This window comes from Loxodonta africana, chromosome 14, assembly GCF_030014295.1.
Source record: "Loxodonta africana isolate mLoxAfr1 chromosome 14, mLoxAfr1.hap2, whole genome shotgun sequence".
Lineage (NCBI taxonomy): Eukaryota > Metazoa > Chordata > Mammalia > Proboscidea > Elephantidae > Loxodonta > Loxodonta africana.
In genome coordinates, this window is record NC_087355.1 from 83,299,091 (window position 1) to 83,317,501 (window position 18,411).

At 47.1% G+C, this 18,411-nt stretch overlaps 1 protein-coding gene across 5 annotated transcripts in view; it reads right to left on the reverse strand.

Moving 5' to 3' along the window:
* The window catches only part of ZFAT (zinc finger and AT-hook domain containing), a 223,437-nt gene extending 207,055 nt beyond the window's left edge, over nucleotides 1-16,382 (reverse strand). For 2 of the 5 annotated variants that reach the window (XR_002785258.2, XM_023546029.2), the window contains exon 1: nucleotides 15,663-16,375. Coding sequence is in view for 4 of the 5 variants with exons in the window: in XM_023546029.2 (XP_023401797.2) it covers nucleotides 15,663-15,681 (19 nt within the window). In the remaining variant the exon portion in view is untranslated. Of the gene's footprint in view, nucleotides 1-15,662 lie in introns of all 5 variants that reach the window. The other 3 variants (XM_023546031.2, XM_010588560.3, XM_023546030.2) reach the window with 3 other exon arrangements.
* Between the last annotated feature and the right edge of the window lie 2,029 nt (nucleotides 16,383-18,411).

Genomic DNA, 18,411 nt, shown 5'->3' on the forward strand with positions numbered 1-18,411 from the left:
AGCCTGAATCAGAACCGTACGCCCCGGTCCAGCTTACCTACAGATTCCTACAGACAGCCTGAGTCAGAACCGTACTCCCCGGTCCAGCTTACCTACAGATTCCCACAGACAGCCTGAATCAGAACCATACGCCCCGGTCCAGCTTACCTACAGATTCCCACAGACAGCCTGAATCAGAACCGTACGCCCCGGTCCAGCTTACCTACAGATTCTCACAGACAGCCTGAATCAGAGCCGTACGCCCCGGTCCAGCTTACCTACAGATTCCTACAGACAGCCTGAATCAGAACCGTACGCCCCGGTCCAGCTTACCTACAGATTCCTACAGACAGCCCGAATCAGAACCGTACCCCCCTGGTCCAGCTTACCTACAGATTCCTACAGACAGCCCGAATCAGAACCGTACGCCCCTGGCCCAGCTTACCTACAGATTCCTACAGACAGCCTGAATCGGAGCCACACACCCCTGGTCCCGCTTACCTACAGATTCCTACAGACAGCCTGAATCAGAACCGTATGCCCCGGTCCAGCTTACCTACAGATTCCTACAGACAGCCTGAATCAGAACCGTATGCCCCGGTCCAGCTTACCTACAGATTCCTACAGACAGCCTGAATCAGAACCGTATGCCCCTGGTCCAGCTTACCTACAGATTCCTACAGACAGCCTGAATCAGAACCGTACACCCCTGGTCCAGCTTACCTACAGATTCCCACAGACAGCCTGAATCAGAGCCGTACACCCCGGTCCAGCTTACCTACAGATTCCTACAGACAGCCTGAATCAGAACCGTACCCCCCGGTCCAGCTTACCTACAGATTCCTACAGACAGCCTGAATCAGAACCGTACGCCCCGGTCCAGCTTACCTACAGATTCCTACAGACAGCCTGAGTCAGAACCGTACGCCCCGGTCCAGCTTACCTACAGATTCCCACAGACAGCCTGAGTCAGAACCGTACCCCCCGGTCCAGCTTACCTACAGATTCCCACAGACAGCCTGAATCAGAACCGTACGCCCCGGTCCAGCTTACCTACAGATTCCCACAGACAGCCTGAATCAGAGCCGTACGCCCCGGTCCAGCTTACCTACAGATTCCTACAGACAGCCTGAATCAGAGCCGTACGCCCCGGTCCAGCTTACCTACAGATTCCTACAGACAGCCCGAATCAGAACCGTACGCCCCGGTCCAGCTTACCTACAGATTCCTACAGACAGCCCGAATCAGAACCGTACGCCCCGGTCCAGCTTACCTACAGATTCCTACAGACAGCCCGAATCAGAACCGTACGCCCCTGGCCCAGCTTACCTACAGATTCCTACAGACAGCCTGAATCGGAGCCATACACCCCTGGTCCAGCTTACCTACAGATTCCTACAGACAGCCTGAATCAGAACCGTACACCCCGGTCCAGCTTACCTACAGATTCCTACAGACAGCCTGAATCAGAACCGTACACCCCGGTCCAGCTTACCTACAGATTCCTACAGCCAGCCTGAATCAGAACCATACGCCCCTGGTCCAGCTTACCTACAGATTCCTACAGACAGCCTGAATCAGAACCGTACACCCCTGGTCCAGCTTACCTACAGATTCCCACAGACAGCCTGAATCAGAGCCGTACACCCCTGGTCCAGCTTACCTACAGATTCCTACAGACAGCCTGAATTAGAACCATACGCCCCGGTCCAGCTTACCTACAGATTCCTACAGACAGCCTGAATCAGAACCGTACCCCCCGGTCCAGCTTACCTACAGATTCCTACAGACAGCCTGAATCAGAACCGTATGCCCTGGTCCAGCTTACCTACAGATTCCTACAGACAGCCTGAATCAGAACCGTACCCCCCTGGTCCAGCTTACCTGCAGATTCCTACAGACAGCCTGAATCAGAACCGTATGCCCTGGTCCAGCTTACCTACAGATTCCTACAGACAGCCTGAATCAGAACCGTATGCCCTGGTCCAGCTTACCTACAGATTCCTACAGACAGCCTGAATCAGAGCCATATGCCCTGGTCCAGCTTACCTACAGATTCCTACAGACAGCCTGAATCAGAACCGTATGCCCCGGTCCAGCTTACCTACAGATTCCTACAGACAGCCTGAATCAGAACCGTATGCCCTAGTCCAGCTTACCTACAGATTCCTACAGACAGCCTGAATCAGAGCCGTACACCCCTGGTCCAGCTTACCTACAGATTCAACTTGACCTCGTTCATTACCCAGGGACAACCTTACTCTATTTCTAAAAGACCAGCAACGTCCTCACCATAGATGAGAGAAGGGTGATACTCACGTGCCCACCACCACTCCCAGTGAGCAGGAATAGGCCTCCACCACCCTCAAATCTCCGAGGCCCACAGAGTCAGCAAAAAGAAAGTAAACAATTAGGAAACATAGAATCTGCAGACCAGAGTTGCCATCCACACCAGGGACACAGGAGAGGCGGCTGGCAGGAAGGAACATTTTCATTTATGATTATCATGGGTTTAAAAGTCGGCTGTCTGCTCTGGGCTCCCGAGGTCATAATAAAAAGGATAAAATTACAGCCACGACAGGAAGTGGAGGCAGGATGTGGGCGACATGCAAATTCGACTTCAAGTTTCAAATGTCTCCTTTATTTATTAAGAAAGCCTGAGACTGGGCCCTGTTACAAAGTGTTCTGAATTTGAAAATTAATTCTGGGAGAAATTAATATTCAGACAACCCAAGGTCTTTTCATATTCCAAGCGTATTCCAGGATAGAGCTTCCCACTGAAGCAGGAAAAGCCACTGGGGTAAGAAGAATTCTCCACAGCTCCACCGGCCGACCAACCCCAGCCTACCAAAATCACCTCATCCGTTTTTCCTGCTAACTAAAAATATGAAACAAGCGGTACATATATTCCCCAAATACCTGGTCTATCTAGGAGGTATTAAGGGAAAAAAGTAAAAACATTTTAAATTTATGTTTATTAGCCACATAATTCATTCAAATTTTAATGAATGCCTAGGGCGTGTCGGAGTCCCTGGGTGGTGCAATCAGTTAAGCGTTCAGCTGCTAACCAAAGACTGGAGGTTCAAATTCCGCCAGAGGTGCCTAGGGAGAGAGTACTGGCAACCTACTTCTGAAGGATCACAGCCACTGAAGACCCTGTCCAGCACGGTTCTACCCTGAAACACACGGGGTCGCCAGGAGTCAGACCGACTTGACAGCAACTGGGAGTGTACGTCACATGCTGTGCTGGGCACATTCGGAAACAGCTTATATCCAGATCCTTCCGTGAGGAACTGAAACAAATCCATTTTGTTCATGAGAAAAATTTTTCATTCCTGTGGTTTTATTTGTAGCCTAATGTCACAGCCTGTTGCTCTTGGAAGGGGCAGCGAAGTGCCTGAGTCCCTCCCGCTGCCCAGCCAGTGTCTAGGAAGGTGGGGCAGCACCCACCTGATCCCTCCCAAAGATGTGGGGACATAACATTCTAGGAATTTTACAAAGTCAAACTGTCCATCTTACCCCTATCAGGCTTCCCTCTCCTCCCCCAGCTCAGGCTGCTTCAGCCTCTGGGTGACACTGGCAAGCCCCATACCTCCCCAGAACAGCACTGTAGTATCTAAACAGGGCTATGCGGTGACCCTGGGTCTTCTCTCACATGCTCGACTTCCCAGTCCTCCAGCCCTTGCCAGTCCCGGACCCTCAGGTGCCATGGGTACCAGGTCCATGCACATGCATGTCCCCTAGGGGGCAGTAGAGGGCAGCACAGAGCTCTGCCACAAGAGGCAGTAGAGGGCAGAGCAGAGCTCCACCACAGGGGGCAGCGGAGGGCAGAGCAGAACTCCACCACAGGGGGCAGCGGAGGGCAGCACAGAACTCCACCACAGGGGGCAGCGGAGGGCAGAGCAGAACTCCACCACAGGGGGCAGTGGAGAGCAGAACAGAACTCCACCACAGGGGGCAGCAGAGGTCAGAGAAGAGCACCCCCTGCAGGGGCCAGCAGAGGGCTGAACAGAGCTCCTGCTGCAGAGCTGGTCACCTGGCTCCCTAGAAATTCTGCCAAGTGGGGGGAGGGGGGGCCTGCCAAGCGCCTGCTCTCCAGTTATCAAGGTTTTTTTTTTTTTTCCTCTTTTCTTTTTAATTCAGGAAAATCATTCTTCATATCTCAACTCCAACCTCAGAAGGACCTTTCTTAAACTCCCTTCAATATAAATCGGGTGTCCATTTCTCTCTTTCCCCCTGTATTTACTTTAGTAGCAATTACTACAATTTGTAATTATGTATTTAATGGTATGTTTATGTATTTAACCTCTGTCTCCCCCAATAGACTGTAAGCTCCAAAAACATCAATATCATTTAATTCAAAAAACAGTTAAATTTTAGGTCAATGTTAGAGGTTATACAGGATATTTGCCTATAAAACAGAAAGGCTGCATTTCCTCTGTCGGGAAGACTAAAATGTTTCCACAGTGTTCACATAAGAGGCCCTGAAAATAATGTCACTCAAGTCACCTCTAACACATGCTTCCTAACAAAGCATGCAAGACAGTGAACTGGGGGAGAAAGAACGGGCTCAGGCTGGACAGCCCTATCCAACCCTGGCCAGGGGAAAGTACTTAACTTTTCTGACCCTCTGACTCATCGTCTATAAAAGAGCAATCAATGTAACAGCGGGATGGTGATTTTGAGGAGAAATCAGACCAAGCCCGGAAAAAAGATGCTCATAACGGATACCAGACCCCAGATGTGACAGGCACCACTCCCCCACTGCATTGGGGCACCATGCTTCAATTCCACAGACTCCCTGGAGTCTCTACTCCTTCCTGGAAACTTACGCCCTGGCAACATCTCTGCCACTCCCTGTCAAGACCTAGTTAGAAAAGCAGAGTAGGGTTGCATCAATGCCAATGTCCTGCTTGTGATATTGTACTACAGTTATGCAACATGGTACCACTGGGGGAAACTGGGTGAAGGGTACATGGAGTCTCTATTATTTCTTACAACATCATGTTACTCTACAAATATCTCAAAATTAAATTTTTTTAAGTTCTCTCCCTGCAGTACAAGAAATACACTCACAACAAAAACTCACATACTCAAAGAAAATAAATAAAATAAACAAGTACAGGAGAAATAAATGAATATGAGCAGAAACAAATGGACTGAACCACATTTTAAGTGAACAGAATAACTGCTCTGAACCTGGAGGAGAGGGGAGAGCTAACCCAAGTTACTTTGGAAGGTACTGTTGGTACCATATGCCCTTGGGCTACAGAGAAAAAGAGCTCTAATTAAATACTGAACTCTAGTTAGTAGGTTTCTTTTTTCACAAAGGCATGGGTTAGCAATTCTGAAAAACTATTTTAAGTGTATTCTAGGATTGAGCAAATAAGTAAATATGCTGTGGAGACTGGAAGCTGGTTTTCTTTCCGGCAGAAAAGTGAGTTACAAAAGGGAAAGGGGAGAAGACAATAAACCCTGCAGAGTTGGACAGAGTTGGAAGAATCTATATGAACTCAGTGGTTTTTAAGATGGAAAGACATGGAAATAGAGAGATAGGTGGAGCATTTATAAACATATACACACCTATTCATTGTGTCTGTTTGTACACATTATCTATCTTAGCTGTGTTTACTGAGATGGCCAAGAGGCAATGGCAGCCCAGTGACAATGAGCTCACCTGGTACCATGATCTGGACTTCTAAATACCATTCTCACTAAAAGAAACCAAGGCTCCTTGTAGAAATAGCTGACTCCAGAGCAGGTACAGAGAAGGTATGAAATCAACCCAGAATATCTTCTTGTGCCAAAAAGCAAGGAAGTGCTCAAAGAGGGGGCAAGCGTAAAGGGGCTTCAACTGTCCAAATATGGGACCACTTGCTCATTCTGAGCATCAAATTAAATAAATATGATAAAGCATTATAAACCATCGACTAAAAAAAGAATTTGTGAGCCCACACTACTACAAGAACATAGGTAAAAGAGGAAGGTTCTTACACAGAAAGGCAATCAATAAATGCAGAAGAAATGATGGAATTATAAACTCATCCTTTGAACCATCATAATGGTAACTGATTGAGGCAATGATTACTGATAGATGCTAAACTGGAGACTGAAGAGAGTTTGCAGAGGATAAGTACAAAATACCTCTATAAGACATTTAATCACAATCAGGTAAATCAAGGTCATGTGCCTCCTGATATGACGGGCTGAGAATCCAGTGTCGCTACAGTGGTATTCCTGCCAAAAGTGCAGAATCTAATCATGAGGGGATGCCACACAAAGCCAAAGGGAGGGACATTCTACAAAATAACTAACCAATCCTCTTCAACAAATGGATGCAACACTGGAAGCACTCACTTGTCTATGCCCAGAAGTTTGGAATACACCTACCTAGCCAACCAGCTGGAAGACATTTATATTTGTGCCCATTCCAAAGAAAGGTGACCAGCAGAATGCGGGAAATTTTCTAGCAATATCATTAACATCACATGCAAATAAAATTTAAAAACAATTGCAGCAGTACATTGGCAGGGAACTGTCAAAAATTCCAGCAGGATTCAGAAGAGGATGTGGAGTGAAGGATACCATTGCTGATGTCAGATGGATCCTGGCTGAAAGCGAAGAATGCCAGAAAAATGTTTGTGCTTTATTGATTATTCAAAGGCATTCGACTGTGTGGATCATAACGAATCATGGATAACATTGCAAAGAATGGAAATTCTAGAACACTTTATCGTGCTTACGCAGAAGCTGTACATAGACCGAAAGATAGGTGTTCGAACAGAACGAGAGGATACTGCATAGTTTAAAGTCAGGAAAGGTGTGCATCAGGGTTGTATCCTTTCACCATATTTATTCAATCTGTATGCTGAGCAAATAATCCCAGAAACTAGACTATATGAAGAATGCTGCATCAGGATTGGAGGAAAACTCACTAACGACCTGCGTTATGCAGATGACACAACCTTGCTTGTTGAGAGTGAAGAGGACTTGAAGCACTTACTGATGAAGATCAAAGACCACAGCCTTCAGTATAGATTACACCCCAACATAAAGAAAAGAAAAATCCTCACAACTGGGCCAATAAGCAACATCATGATAAACGGAGAGAAGACTTAAGCTGTCATGGATGTCATTTTACTTGGATCCACAATCAGTGCCCATGGAAGCAGCAATCAAGAAATCAAACAACATATTGTACTGGGCAAATCTGCTGAAAAAGACCTCTTTAAAGTGTTAAAAAGAAAAGATGTCACTCTGAGGACTAAGGTGCACCTGACCCAAGCCATGGTATTTTCAATCTCCTAATATGTATGTGAAAGCTGAACAATGAGTAAGGGAGACCAAAGAAGAATTGATGCCTTTGAATTGTGGTATTAACGAAGAATATTAAATACACCATGGACTGCCAGAAGAACGAACAAATCTGCCTTGGAATAAGTACAGCCAGAACACTACTTAGAAGTAGGGACGGTGAGACTCCATTTCACATACTTTGGACATGTTATCAGGAGATATCAGTACCTGGAGAAGAACATCATGCTTGGTAAAGTAGAGGGTCAGCGAAAAAGAGGAGGACCCTCAATGAGATAGACTGACACAGTGGCTGCAACAATGGGCTCAAAGATAGCAACGATTGTGAAGATGGCCCAGGACCGCGATGTGTTTCGTTCCATTGTACACAGGGTCACTATGAGATGGAACCAACCTGACAGTACCTAACAACAACATCCTCTTCAAAATTATCAAACCCAAACCCAAAGACAAGGTCGCTATGAGTCGGAACCAAATCCACAGCACCTAACATCAAGGAAACTCTACAACTGAACACAATGCACGACTCAAGATTTTCTTTTGCTATAGAGGACATGGAAACCCTGGTAGCGTAGTGGTTAAATGCTACGGCTGCTAACCAAAGGGTCGGCAGTTCGAATCCGCCAGGCGCTCCTTGGAAGCTCTACAGGGCAGTTCTACTCTGTCCTATAGGGTCGCTATGAGTTGGAATCGACTGGACGGCACTGGGTTTGGTTTTGGTTTTGGGTATAGAGGATGTTACTGGGATAATTGGTGAAATAGTATTACGTGGATGTTATTTTCCATTTGACAGCTGTAATATGGTTATGTAAAGAGCCTTGGTGGCTCAATGGTTAAGAGCTCAGCTGTTAACCAAAAGGTCAACAGTTCGAACCCACTCAGAGACTTCACATGAGAAAAGACCTGGTGATCTGCCCCTGTAAGGATTACAGCCTAGAAAACCCTATGGGACAGTTCTACTTTGTCACATTGGGTTGCTATGAGTCAAAATGGACTTAACGGCACCTAACAACAGCACTGTGGTTACGAGAGAAAATGTCCTGGTTTTTAGGAAATAAACTGAAAATATTTAGGGGTGGGGAATATGTCTTCAACTTACTCTCATATGATTCAGAAAAAGATGATGGACGGACGGACGGACGGACAGATATATATAAATAGATAGCGAAGGGGGTTAATGCAGTATGGTTAAATATTAACATTTGGAGACTCTGGATGAAGGGTACATAGAATCTTTTGTACTATTCTTGCAACTTTTCTGTAAATCTAAAATTATATCAAAGTAAAGTTAAAAGAAAAAAAATTCTGTAGGTTCAGTATACTTTGTCCAATGTCTGAGAGTCTCAAGGTTTCAACACAACATGCTGTATTCCGCCACCACTATGGCTCATTCACCTCTCTCCCTTCCATTGCTGGTTCTCCCCCTACCTCTCAGAAGGTTCCCAAAGCTCCAAACCCATCCGTTGATTTACAGAGAAGTCGCTGAGCGGTGCAAATGGTTAAAATGCTCAGTTAACCTTTCTGTCATGGAGCACCCGGTGGGTTTGAACTGCTGACCTTTCGGTTAGCAGCCGAGTCCTTAACCACTGTGCTACCAGTAGTCCTGGACAACTGGTTTACTGGTTTTTATTTACAGAGCATTCAGCTCTCCCAAGCTCCTGCACATGAATGCTCAAACTGAGAAGCTGCTCAAAGAACAAAATGCTTACAGAAAGCCTCTCTCCCTGGGAGGCATTTGGGATATTAAATTAAAAAAAAATTTTTTTTAATGAGTTATTACTACAGCTATTACTATAATTAAAATTCCCCTCAATGTTTCCCCAGTATATATCTGAGGTTTAAGAAAAAGAAAGCTGAAATATAAGTTGTCAAAGGACTTTTCTATAGTCAAATATGACTGAGAATAAAGTCACCTGAGAATGGCTTAATACAGGGAGGATTCTTGTGCCAACAGCACCCTAGGAAGAAACAATATCAGCATGATTTTCATGCCACAAACTCACAGGCTTTCAGGTTTCAGGTGGGAGAAACAGGGAGACTGTGGTCCAGGCAGGGAAGGCTGGATGGAGGTCCCAGGCCTCACTTCCCAGGCACAGCCCACCAGCTGCCCAGCTGTGTCAGATCACTCCACACTGGGCCTGAGTCCATAACATGGGCCATGTGAAGTCCACGGGGATGGGATCACCTCCATGCCCCTCACCACCATGTCCCCAGCACCTAGTACACGGTCTGGTACAAGAAGACCTTCACATGTGATTATGAATTACTACAGCTCTAAGATCCCTTCACAAATCATTCCAGGCACTGACGGTTTGTGCTCAACTACTATCCTAAAGGTTGGCAGTCTGAACCTGCCCAAAAGTATCACGGAAGAAAGGCCTGGCGATCTGCTTCCAAGAAGACTAAATGGAGCAGTTCTACTGTGACACATATGGGGTCACCATGAATTGGACTCGACTTGATGGCAACAGATTTTTTTTTTCTTATGGGACTTGGCTCCAATTTCAGCTCAGTCGCTGGTCATGTAATCTTGAGCAAATTACTTAAGCTCTCTGGGTTTCCATTTCTCTGAAAGGGAAGTTGTTGTTCTGAGTGGCCCTCTAAAGGCTCTCCCAGCCCTGAAACTCTGGGGTTCTCAGTCCTATCTCTCCAGCTAATATTACTATGGCCCTTGACACAGTCCCTACTACTGCTGGTGTCCGTGTGAAGGGAAATGGCCGTGCTGTCTCTGGCATGGAAGTCAGAGGGAACCACACAGCCCAGCCCTTCCCTGACAGCAGGGTGTTACTAGAAACTACGGAACTAGGAGATTTCAGCTATGTCTAAGAGGTCTAGAAGGAGCCCCAACATTGGCCTCACCACCAGGTCCCAATCCAGGGTGACCACTCAGGTCCCTGTGATCAGTCCCTCCCCTGAGAGGAAGCTCAGTGACACTGGCCCTAGAGGGACCAGCCTGAGCTTCTGGTTCCTCATAAGTAAGGTGGAGACAATAAGGCCACCTCACAGTGCTTCCGTGAAGATTGAACTAAATAATGGTGTGAGGCCCCTGGCAGGGCAGGTCTACACAAATGGCAGCTGTTATTACCGGGCCCCACAGTATTTCCCCTGGGATGCATGATCTAACAAAAGATCAGGCCATTGCATCATGCATTATTGTTTATTACTACAAATGCCTTTTATTATTGCATTTAATTCTTAAAGGTGCTGTCAAAAAGTATAATACTCTCATGGGAAGAAGTAAAGCTGAAAAAGGGAGAATGGAGCAGAAGGGAGGGAGAGGGCAGGGGGAAGGAAGGACAAGGTGATGGGGAAAGGGGAAAGTAGCCTGCCACGTGCCAGGTGTGCTCCAAACTTCCTCTGTGGAATCATACCACCTCAGGCTCAATAGGTCGATAGAGACTATTTTTGTTTAGCAGTCGACTGAGTGCCATGCCAACGTCACACAGCTTTTGAAGTAGAGGACTGACAGGTAGGATCAGGGCTTCAGTCCATTTCTTCCAATGCCAATGTTCCCTCTCCCTGCATCACCTGAGCCTTGGTTCTCTGACTGTAACCCGAGGTGATAAGTGGGTGAGGCAAGGCTCGCTCCTGGCCAGGACAGAGTCCCAGAGCTCCTGATGCCCCTAGCCTGTCAATGGCCCAAGGAAGCCCAAGGCCCTCCTGAGGCTTGGAGGCACGTGATTTTCAGCCCCAGGAGCTCAGTCTCCAAGAAGGGTCTCCCGAGGTGCAGGCGAAACCTGGCAAGCCCTGCACCAACCCCCTGGCCCAACTCAGGAATAAAAACAGGGGGCAGAATTCTAAAGGGGCTTCTCGCCACCACTGCAGGGGTGAACTGAAAATTGAAGACCAAGGCTGCTTGTGGGAACCCTAGAAGGTCTACCTGTCCCTGTCCCTTTCCCTAACAACATATACAGATGGCAGGCTTGCTGGTCTCTAAGGAAAAACTCCCTTGGTCACTAGTCCCCTGGGCCTTTTCTCATAATTTTGCCTCCACCCACAACTACAGCCAAGGTGAGCATCATCAACCCATGACTGCACCACTGTGGCGCCTCCTGACTGTCTCTCTCCCACCTGCATTTTTGCCGCTCTGAAACTCTCCTCCTACTTTCTCTTTATAGCTTCAAAAACTGCTACAAAGCTACAATAATCAGGACAGTGTGGTATTGGTGAAGGACAGCTAAACAGATTGATGGAACAGACCACAGAGCCCAGAAATGGGCTCACGCATAACTTCCAACAACAGGGCCACAGTAATCCAATGGAGAAAGGAAAGTATTTTCAACAAGTAAGGCTGGAAAAACTGGACACTCACGTGGGGCAGGGGGGGACTTCAACCCCTACCTCACACTATATACAGAAACCAAATTGAGATAGATCGTAGGCCTAAACCTAAAAGCAAAAAGTATAAATCTTTAAAAAAAAAAAACCTAGGAGAATATCTTCATGACTGTGAGATAGAAAAAGATTTCTTAGGTCACAAAAAGCACTACCCAAAAAAGCAAAATATAAAAAAAAAAAAAAGAGAAGCAAGCAGAAACTGGGAGAAAAATATTCACAACACATATATACGGCAAAGGACTTGTATCCAGAATATATAGAGAATTCCTATAGCTCAATAACAAAAAGAGAAGCAATCCAATTTTAAAAATAAGATAAAAAACCAAACCAAACCAAACCCATTGCCGTAGAGTCAATTCCGACTCACAGTGACGCTACAGGACAGAGAAGAACTGCCCCACAGGGTTTCCAAGGAGCACCTGGGGATTTGAACTGCCAGCTTTTTGGTCAGCAGCCATAGCTCTTAACCACTATGCCATCAGTGTTCCCTAAGATAAAGAAAAGGCCACCAAAAAAAACTTAAACTCTGTCCTATCTTTCCATCCACAACTGTCACAAGCAGATGACAACATATGGCGCTGATCCTGGGTGAGGCAGGGACAATTAATATATCCTGAGTAGCGTGCAGTAAGTCTCACTGTACATCTGCAGAGGCCAGAGCACGAGTTCTTTCCACCTGAGAAACATTCCAACCCTTAAAGCTAACGCCTGCCCTTGAGAAATTCCAAAGATAATGAAAGTTGAACAGAGCAAACAGCTGAGAACAGAGGAAAACTTAACTCTAGGGTAAATCCCTTCTAGGTAATTCAATCAGCCCACCGAGGGGGGAAGGAGTTCTGAGGGGGGGCGTGCAGGAAACCCTATAAAAGGAAATGCAATCAAGGAAAGGCTTTTTAATATATCTAATCCTTGACTGCCCTTGCCCTAGGCAGAAACTTAATTCTACTTAAGGATAGCAATCTTTGAAAAATCGTTATGTAAATTATACGGTTGGAGAAGAAAAGCAGCAGGAACCATTTCACCAGAGGCCAATGAGAAAGAAGCTGGCTGAGAAGGGAGCACTGCAGGAACAGATTTACAGCCAGGACCATCTCGGCTCTTTTACCACCTAGAAGCTGTACCTTCCCGACTATGACCACGTACAACTCCATCTCATTACCATTTATTGTACTGCCTCTCCAAAATTAACCCAACCACCAAACAAACCAGGAGCCTCTTTTTCAAAAACTGTCTACTAAATGTTTCAAAACACGGTCTTTTCTCACTTGTTACAGCTGAAAACTGAAACAATCTACAACACATATCCAGGTTATTTTTTTAAAACTGTGAGTAAATTTCAGAAGATAGAAGGTTCATTGTCTGTATCAGCAGAGGCAGAATGACTTCAGGGAGGGGAGACACCAAACCAATGAGAAGTCATTTTTCACAAAGGCATGCCCAGCTCAGTTCAGGGGTCCTGTCCCACAGTTCTCGCTTTGTGCCAGCTCTGTCATGCCACTAAACACACAGGTATCTCTGGCACAACTGTTGTAATTCTCCTGGAAGCCAGGTTTCTGGGTTCATGGAGTGGGGGTGACCCACCCAGGCCATTTGCCCTCAGGTATTTGTTAGGGATTGAATTATGTCCCCCCAAAATGTGTCAACTTGGCTAGGCCATGATTCCCAGTATTGTGTGGTTGTCCTCCATTTTGTAATCTGATGTAATTATCCTGTGCTGTAAATCCTAATCCCTATGATGTTAATGAGGCAGGATTTGAGGCAGTTAATGAGGCACTACACAATCTACAGGATTAAGTTGTTATCTTGAGTCAATCTCTTTTAAGATGTAAAAGAGAGAAGCGAGCAGAGAGAGAAAGAGGAACCTCCTACCACCAAGAAAGAGGAGCCAGGAGCAGAGCACTTCCTTTGGACCTGGGGTCCCTGTGGTGAGAAGCTCCTAGACATGGGAAGATTGATGACAACGACATTCCCCCAGAGCCAACAGTGGAAGAAAGCCTTCCCCTGGAACTGGCACCCTGAATTCAGACTTCTAGCCTCCTAGACTGTGAGAGAATAAATTTGTTGGAGCCATCCACTTGTGGCTTTTCTGTAACAGCAGCACTAGATAACTAAGACAGTGTTCCTTTGAACCTTGAGCCTTGAAGGAAGTCACCATTAAGTCAAACAACAGCCTAGTAAGCAGCTTAGTGGAGACCTTTTTGCCTTATCCATGTTCAGTTTCAAGAAACAGGAACTCCAGGGTCTGACTGGAAGCTGTGTTTCAGGATAAATTGTTAATACATAAATATTGTGCTGCTCCCCCCCACCCCCCCGCCCCATATCCATGGCAATGCTGATAAGACGATAAGATGTGGTATAAGAATTTTGGAAGTTCTTTCATCTTCAGAACATTTCTGACTCTCTAGTGGAAATGTTACTCCAACTTGCAAATAGTATATTAAATAAACTTTAATCAACTTCTATCATTGGCTTAATATGATTATTTTAATAGCCCACACTGCTTTTTACCTCTTCCTCGTATGTGAAGGGGGGGCACCATACAAAGCTGTTGGCTTAAAACGAAGAAGTCAAGAAAGGTGCCTCTTGGGTCAGGGGTGGAGGGGACAGTGGTGATACCAAATAGCCAGCAAAGCTAAGCTCAGGAGGGCATGGACCTCCCTGTCTTCTCCACCCTCGGCATGGGGTCACTCACTACAGATGTTTCCATGGTGGAAACGGTAGACTGAGAAAGATCCAGCTTGAGAGGGGCAGCTGGAGAGGGGCAGCTGGGGAGGGTAAGCCCCAGGACTACATGAGGTTTGCACTTCAGAGAGGTCATGGAACAGGAAGTGACCAAGTTAACTTATTCATCCTTTTATTCAATAAATACACATTGAGCATTCACAATACACCAGCACTATTCTAAGGGATGGCCGTACGAGTGAGGCTGGGGTGCAGAAGTTTGGATTTTATTCCAAAGCGGAGGGAGCTGGCTATAGGCTCAGTTCTGCCATTGTAAAACTATGAGGTTAACTTCTCTGAACTTTACTCCTCATCAGTAAACCCAAAACCCATTGCCATCCAGTCCATTCAGACTCATAGCGACCCTATAGGACAGAATAGAAATGCCCTCTACGGTTTCCAAGGAGCAGCTAATGGATTCCAACTGCAGACCTTTTCGTTAGCAGCCGAACTCTTAACCACCCAGCCACCAGGTCTCCCTCATCAGTAAATGACCTACTAATTAGAGTTGTGAGAACTAAGTGGCAAAAGGTGTGCAGTGTCCAAATGTGGATTTTCCTGTTAGAGATGAGGGGCCCAAAGCTCAAGGTCAAGTGACTTGCGCCTGCTAATAAGAAGGTTCATCAGACCGTATGGATTCAGGGGCTCTGAGGGTCCTGGCAATCTACTTCCAAAAAAATTACAACCAAGAAAACCCTATTCAGCAGTTCCACTTAGTAACACTCAGTGTCGCCACGAGTCGGAATTGACTTGACGGCAAGGAGTTTGGTTTGATTTTTGGTTACAGGACACAAAAAAAAACTTTTCCTTCGACAGCTCAGTTGAGCCCTGATCCTTCAGGACATCCTGCCAAGGACGCTGGTCTAATAATTACCGAAGCTGCCTTTTCACAGATGACAAAACTGAGGCGAGGCAGGAAGGGGTTCCGCCAAAGGTCCACCCCGCCAGCGTTAGCAGCGTGGGGATTTGAGCCTCCCGCCCGCCAGGACGCAAACGCTCCGCCGAAGACGCGCGCCCTGGCCCAGCCGTTGCCCTGGAAACGCCATCCCCTGCGCACGCGCAGCTCTGCTTTCTGCGTCGCGCACTCTCTCGCGCCTTCGTTACTTTTTTTTTAACAAAAACCCAAGGCGGCAGGATACGGCCAGTAATTTTGCAGGACGCCGCTACGTTCGCTCTCCGCCCCGGGCCAAGGATCCTTCCGCGTTCGGCGGCCTGCGCGCATCTTTCAGACTCCACGCTCGAAACGGCTTCCCGCGCCGCGCCGCGCCGCACCCCACCCCCACTCCACCCCAACCCCCAGCCCGGCTCACCTGCCTCCTGCGTCTCCATGGCAACGCCCCCACTGCAGAGGAAAAAAAAGCCTCGGGCTCTTCCGGGCCCCGTCCCGTGCCGACCGAGAAGGCGGGGCGACCCGTTGACGCTTCGCTTTTTATTTTTATTTTTTTAAGAAAAGAGCCGGCGAGCTTATGGCGAATCTGCGGCATCCAACATGGCGGATGGAGTCTTCGCCCTCCTCCCTACGGGGCGCTGACGCCGACGTAGCGAGCGTCAGCTTCGGATGACCCGCCCCCAGCGCCTCGCGCGGCCGTGCTGGGCTGGGTTACTGCGCATGCTCGTATCCGTCGGGCGCGCTTTTTCTTCCGCTCCGGTGATCCGCCGTTCCGCGTTTTGGGCTCTCCCGGAACACCGGGAGACCTGGAGTACGGATCGAAGGATTGCGAGGCGTCCCAGTTCCGCCCGGAGCCGCATCCTCCAGCCCACGCTGGGACCCACCTATCGTGCAGCCTCGGGGACGGGATGTGGGAGCAGCGTCCAGGGTTCGAGTCCTGGGCCTGACCTGGACTAATCTGGGCCGGCGGTTTGACTTTCCCTGGCTCGGTCCACTAACTTTTGAGCCGGGGTCGTTACAGCCCCACGTTCTGTGTTAGGAGAAAGCGTTTCCCGGAGAGTGAGGTGCACTCCGCTGGGGCCCCCACTTTATTTGGCACCGACAGAATTAAGCAGCGCGGAGTCACATCGTGAGAGGCAGTCCCTTTTCTTGCCGTCTTCCTGTTTGGAGAAAGTCTCAGTCGGGTGCGTGTGAGCATGCCTCTAACACCTGCTCATTTCCCGATTTTTTTCCCCGGAGCTTCCGAGGGCGACCGTGTGCTTGAAATTCAGGGAATCCGTTTGACTCGACTTGACGGCACTGGGTTTTCTTTGGGGTTTTAGGTTTGGACTTTAAGGCGATTAGCTGTCACTCGCTTCAGATCAAGTGATGTCTCAAAAGGGACCCTCCCCGACCAGCCCACCTGGGGTGATCTTCCTGTGTCCCTTTGTTTTCTGCAGGGAATCTATTAGCATCTGGAATTAATTCACCCCGATTGCCTAATTCTGCCTGTCTTCGTCACCCCTTTAGCCCCAGAACCTAGAATGGAGCCTGGCACAATTATTTGTCAAATAAATGAATAAGTTTGTGTTTCCTGTGTTTTTTTAAGTTGCCTTCTTTTTATAGTAAATGATAATGTTTTTTTCATTTTTGGTAGTAATACAGTTTTCTTGTCAAGCTTATTTACATTTTTAAAAGTAATTTAAAGGAAATGGCAAAAAAAAAAAAAATGTAAAGGTGCACTTTAAGTTACTGAAGTTTGGGAAAGTATTTTTATGGTTCCCCTGAAACGCTAGTCTTTACCGTTATGTGTCTTTTCCTGGAATACCCCACCCTGCCTTAGGAATCCCAGTTAACTTGCTTGGCTGCTAATCAAAGGGTTGGAGGTTCAAGTCCACCCAAAAGTGCCTCAGAAGAAAGGCCTGGAAATCTGAAAAAACAGCCACTGAAAACCCTGTGGAGCACAGTTCTACTGAGTCAGAGTCCACGTAACAGGGGCTGGTTTTGGCTCCTGCTCAGCGTGATAAGATTTTTCTTCAAGACAGCCCTGAAACTAGAGTCTGTGTCTTCCCACAGCTCTGGGCCATACTCACCTGGCAACATTCCCCACCCAGAGCTGCATTCATCTGTTTGCCCAGCCTTCTCCCCTACTAGACCATGAGCTTCTTGGCACAGAAACCAGACAGGTCTGTTTCATCTTCATTCTCCCAGAGTCTACATCATAGTAGGAAACCCTGGTGGGGTAGTGGTTAAGTGCTACAGCTACAAACCAAAAGGTCAGCAGTTCGAATCCGTCATTCACTCCTTAGAATCTCTGTGAGGCATTTCTAATCAGCCCTATAGGGTTGCTATGAGTTGGAATCTACTCGGCAGAAAAGGGTTTGGTTTTGGTTTTTTACATCATAGTAATGTTACTGAGTGAGCATATTTGTTTCCATTGTCACTTATTTTTCAGTACGAAACCCCATGGGCCTAGGGCTTTGAGATGGCTTGTCTGATTTCTCAGGAGCTTTTCTGCCTTGCTTTATTTATTTTTTTTTTAAATAATTTTTATTGAGCTTTAAGTGAACGTTTACAAATCAAGTCAGTCTGTCACATATAAGCTTATATACACCTTACTCCATACTCCCACTTACTCTCCCCCTAATGAGTCAGCCCTTCCAGTCTCTCCTTTCATGACAATTTTGCCAGTTTCTAACCCTCTCTACCCTCCTATCTCCCCTCCAGACAGGAGATGCCAACACAGTCTCAAGTGTCCACCTGATACAAGTAGCTCACTCTTCATCATCATCTCTCTCCTACCCATTGTCCAGTCCCTTCCATGTCTGATGAGTTGTCTTCGGGAATGGTTCCTGTCCTGGGCCAACAGAAGGTTTGGGGACCATGACCGCCGGGATTCCTCTAGTCTCAGTCAGACCATTAAGTCTGGTCTTTTTATGAGAATTTGGGGTCTGCATCCCACTGATCTCCTGCTCCCTCAGGGCTTCTCTGTTGTGCTCCCTGTCAGGGCAGTCATCGGTGGTGGTCTGCCTTGCTTCTTAATCCTGTTCTTGGAGATAAGGATTCATGATAAGACCTCTCATTTTCACTGTTCATTAAATATAGGTTCAGAGGTTCCTCCTCATCTCATTCTTACAACTTGAGGGATCAAATTGGACACATATGATTTTTTTTTTCCCCCAGATGAGAAA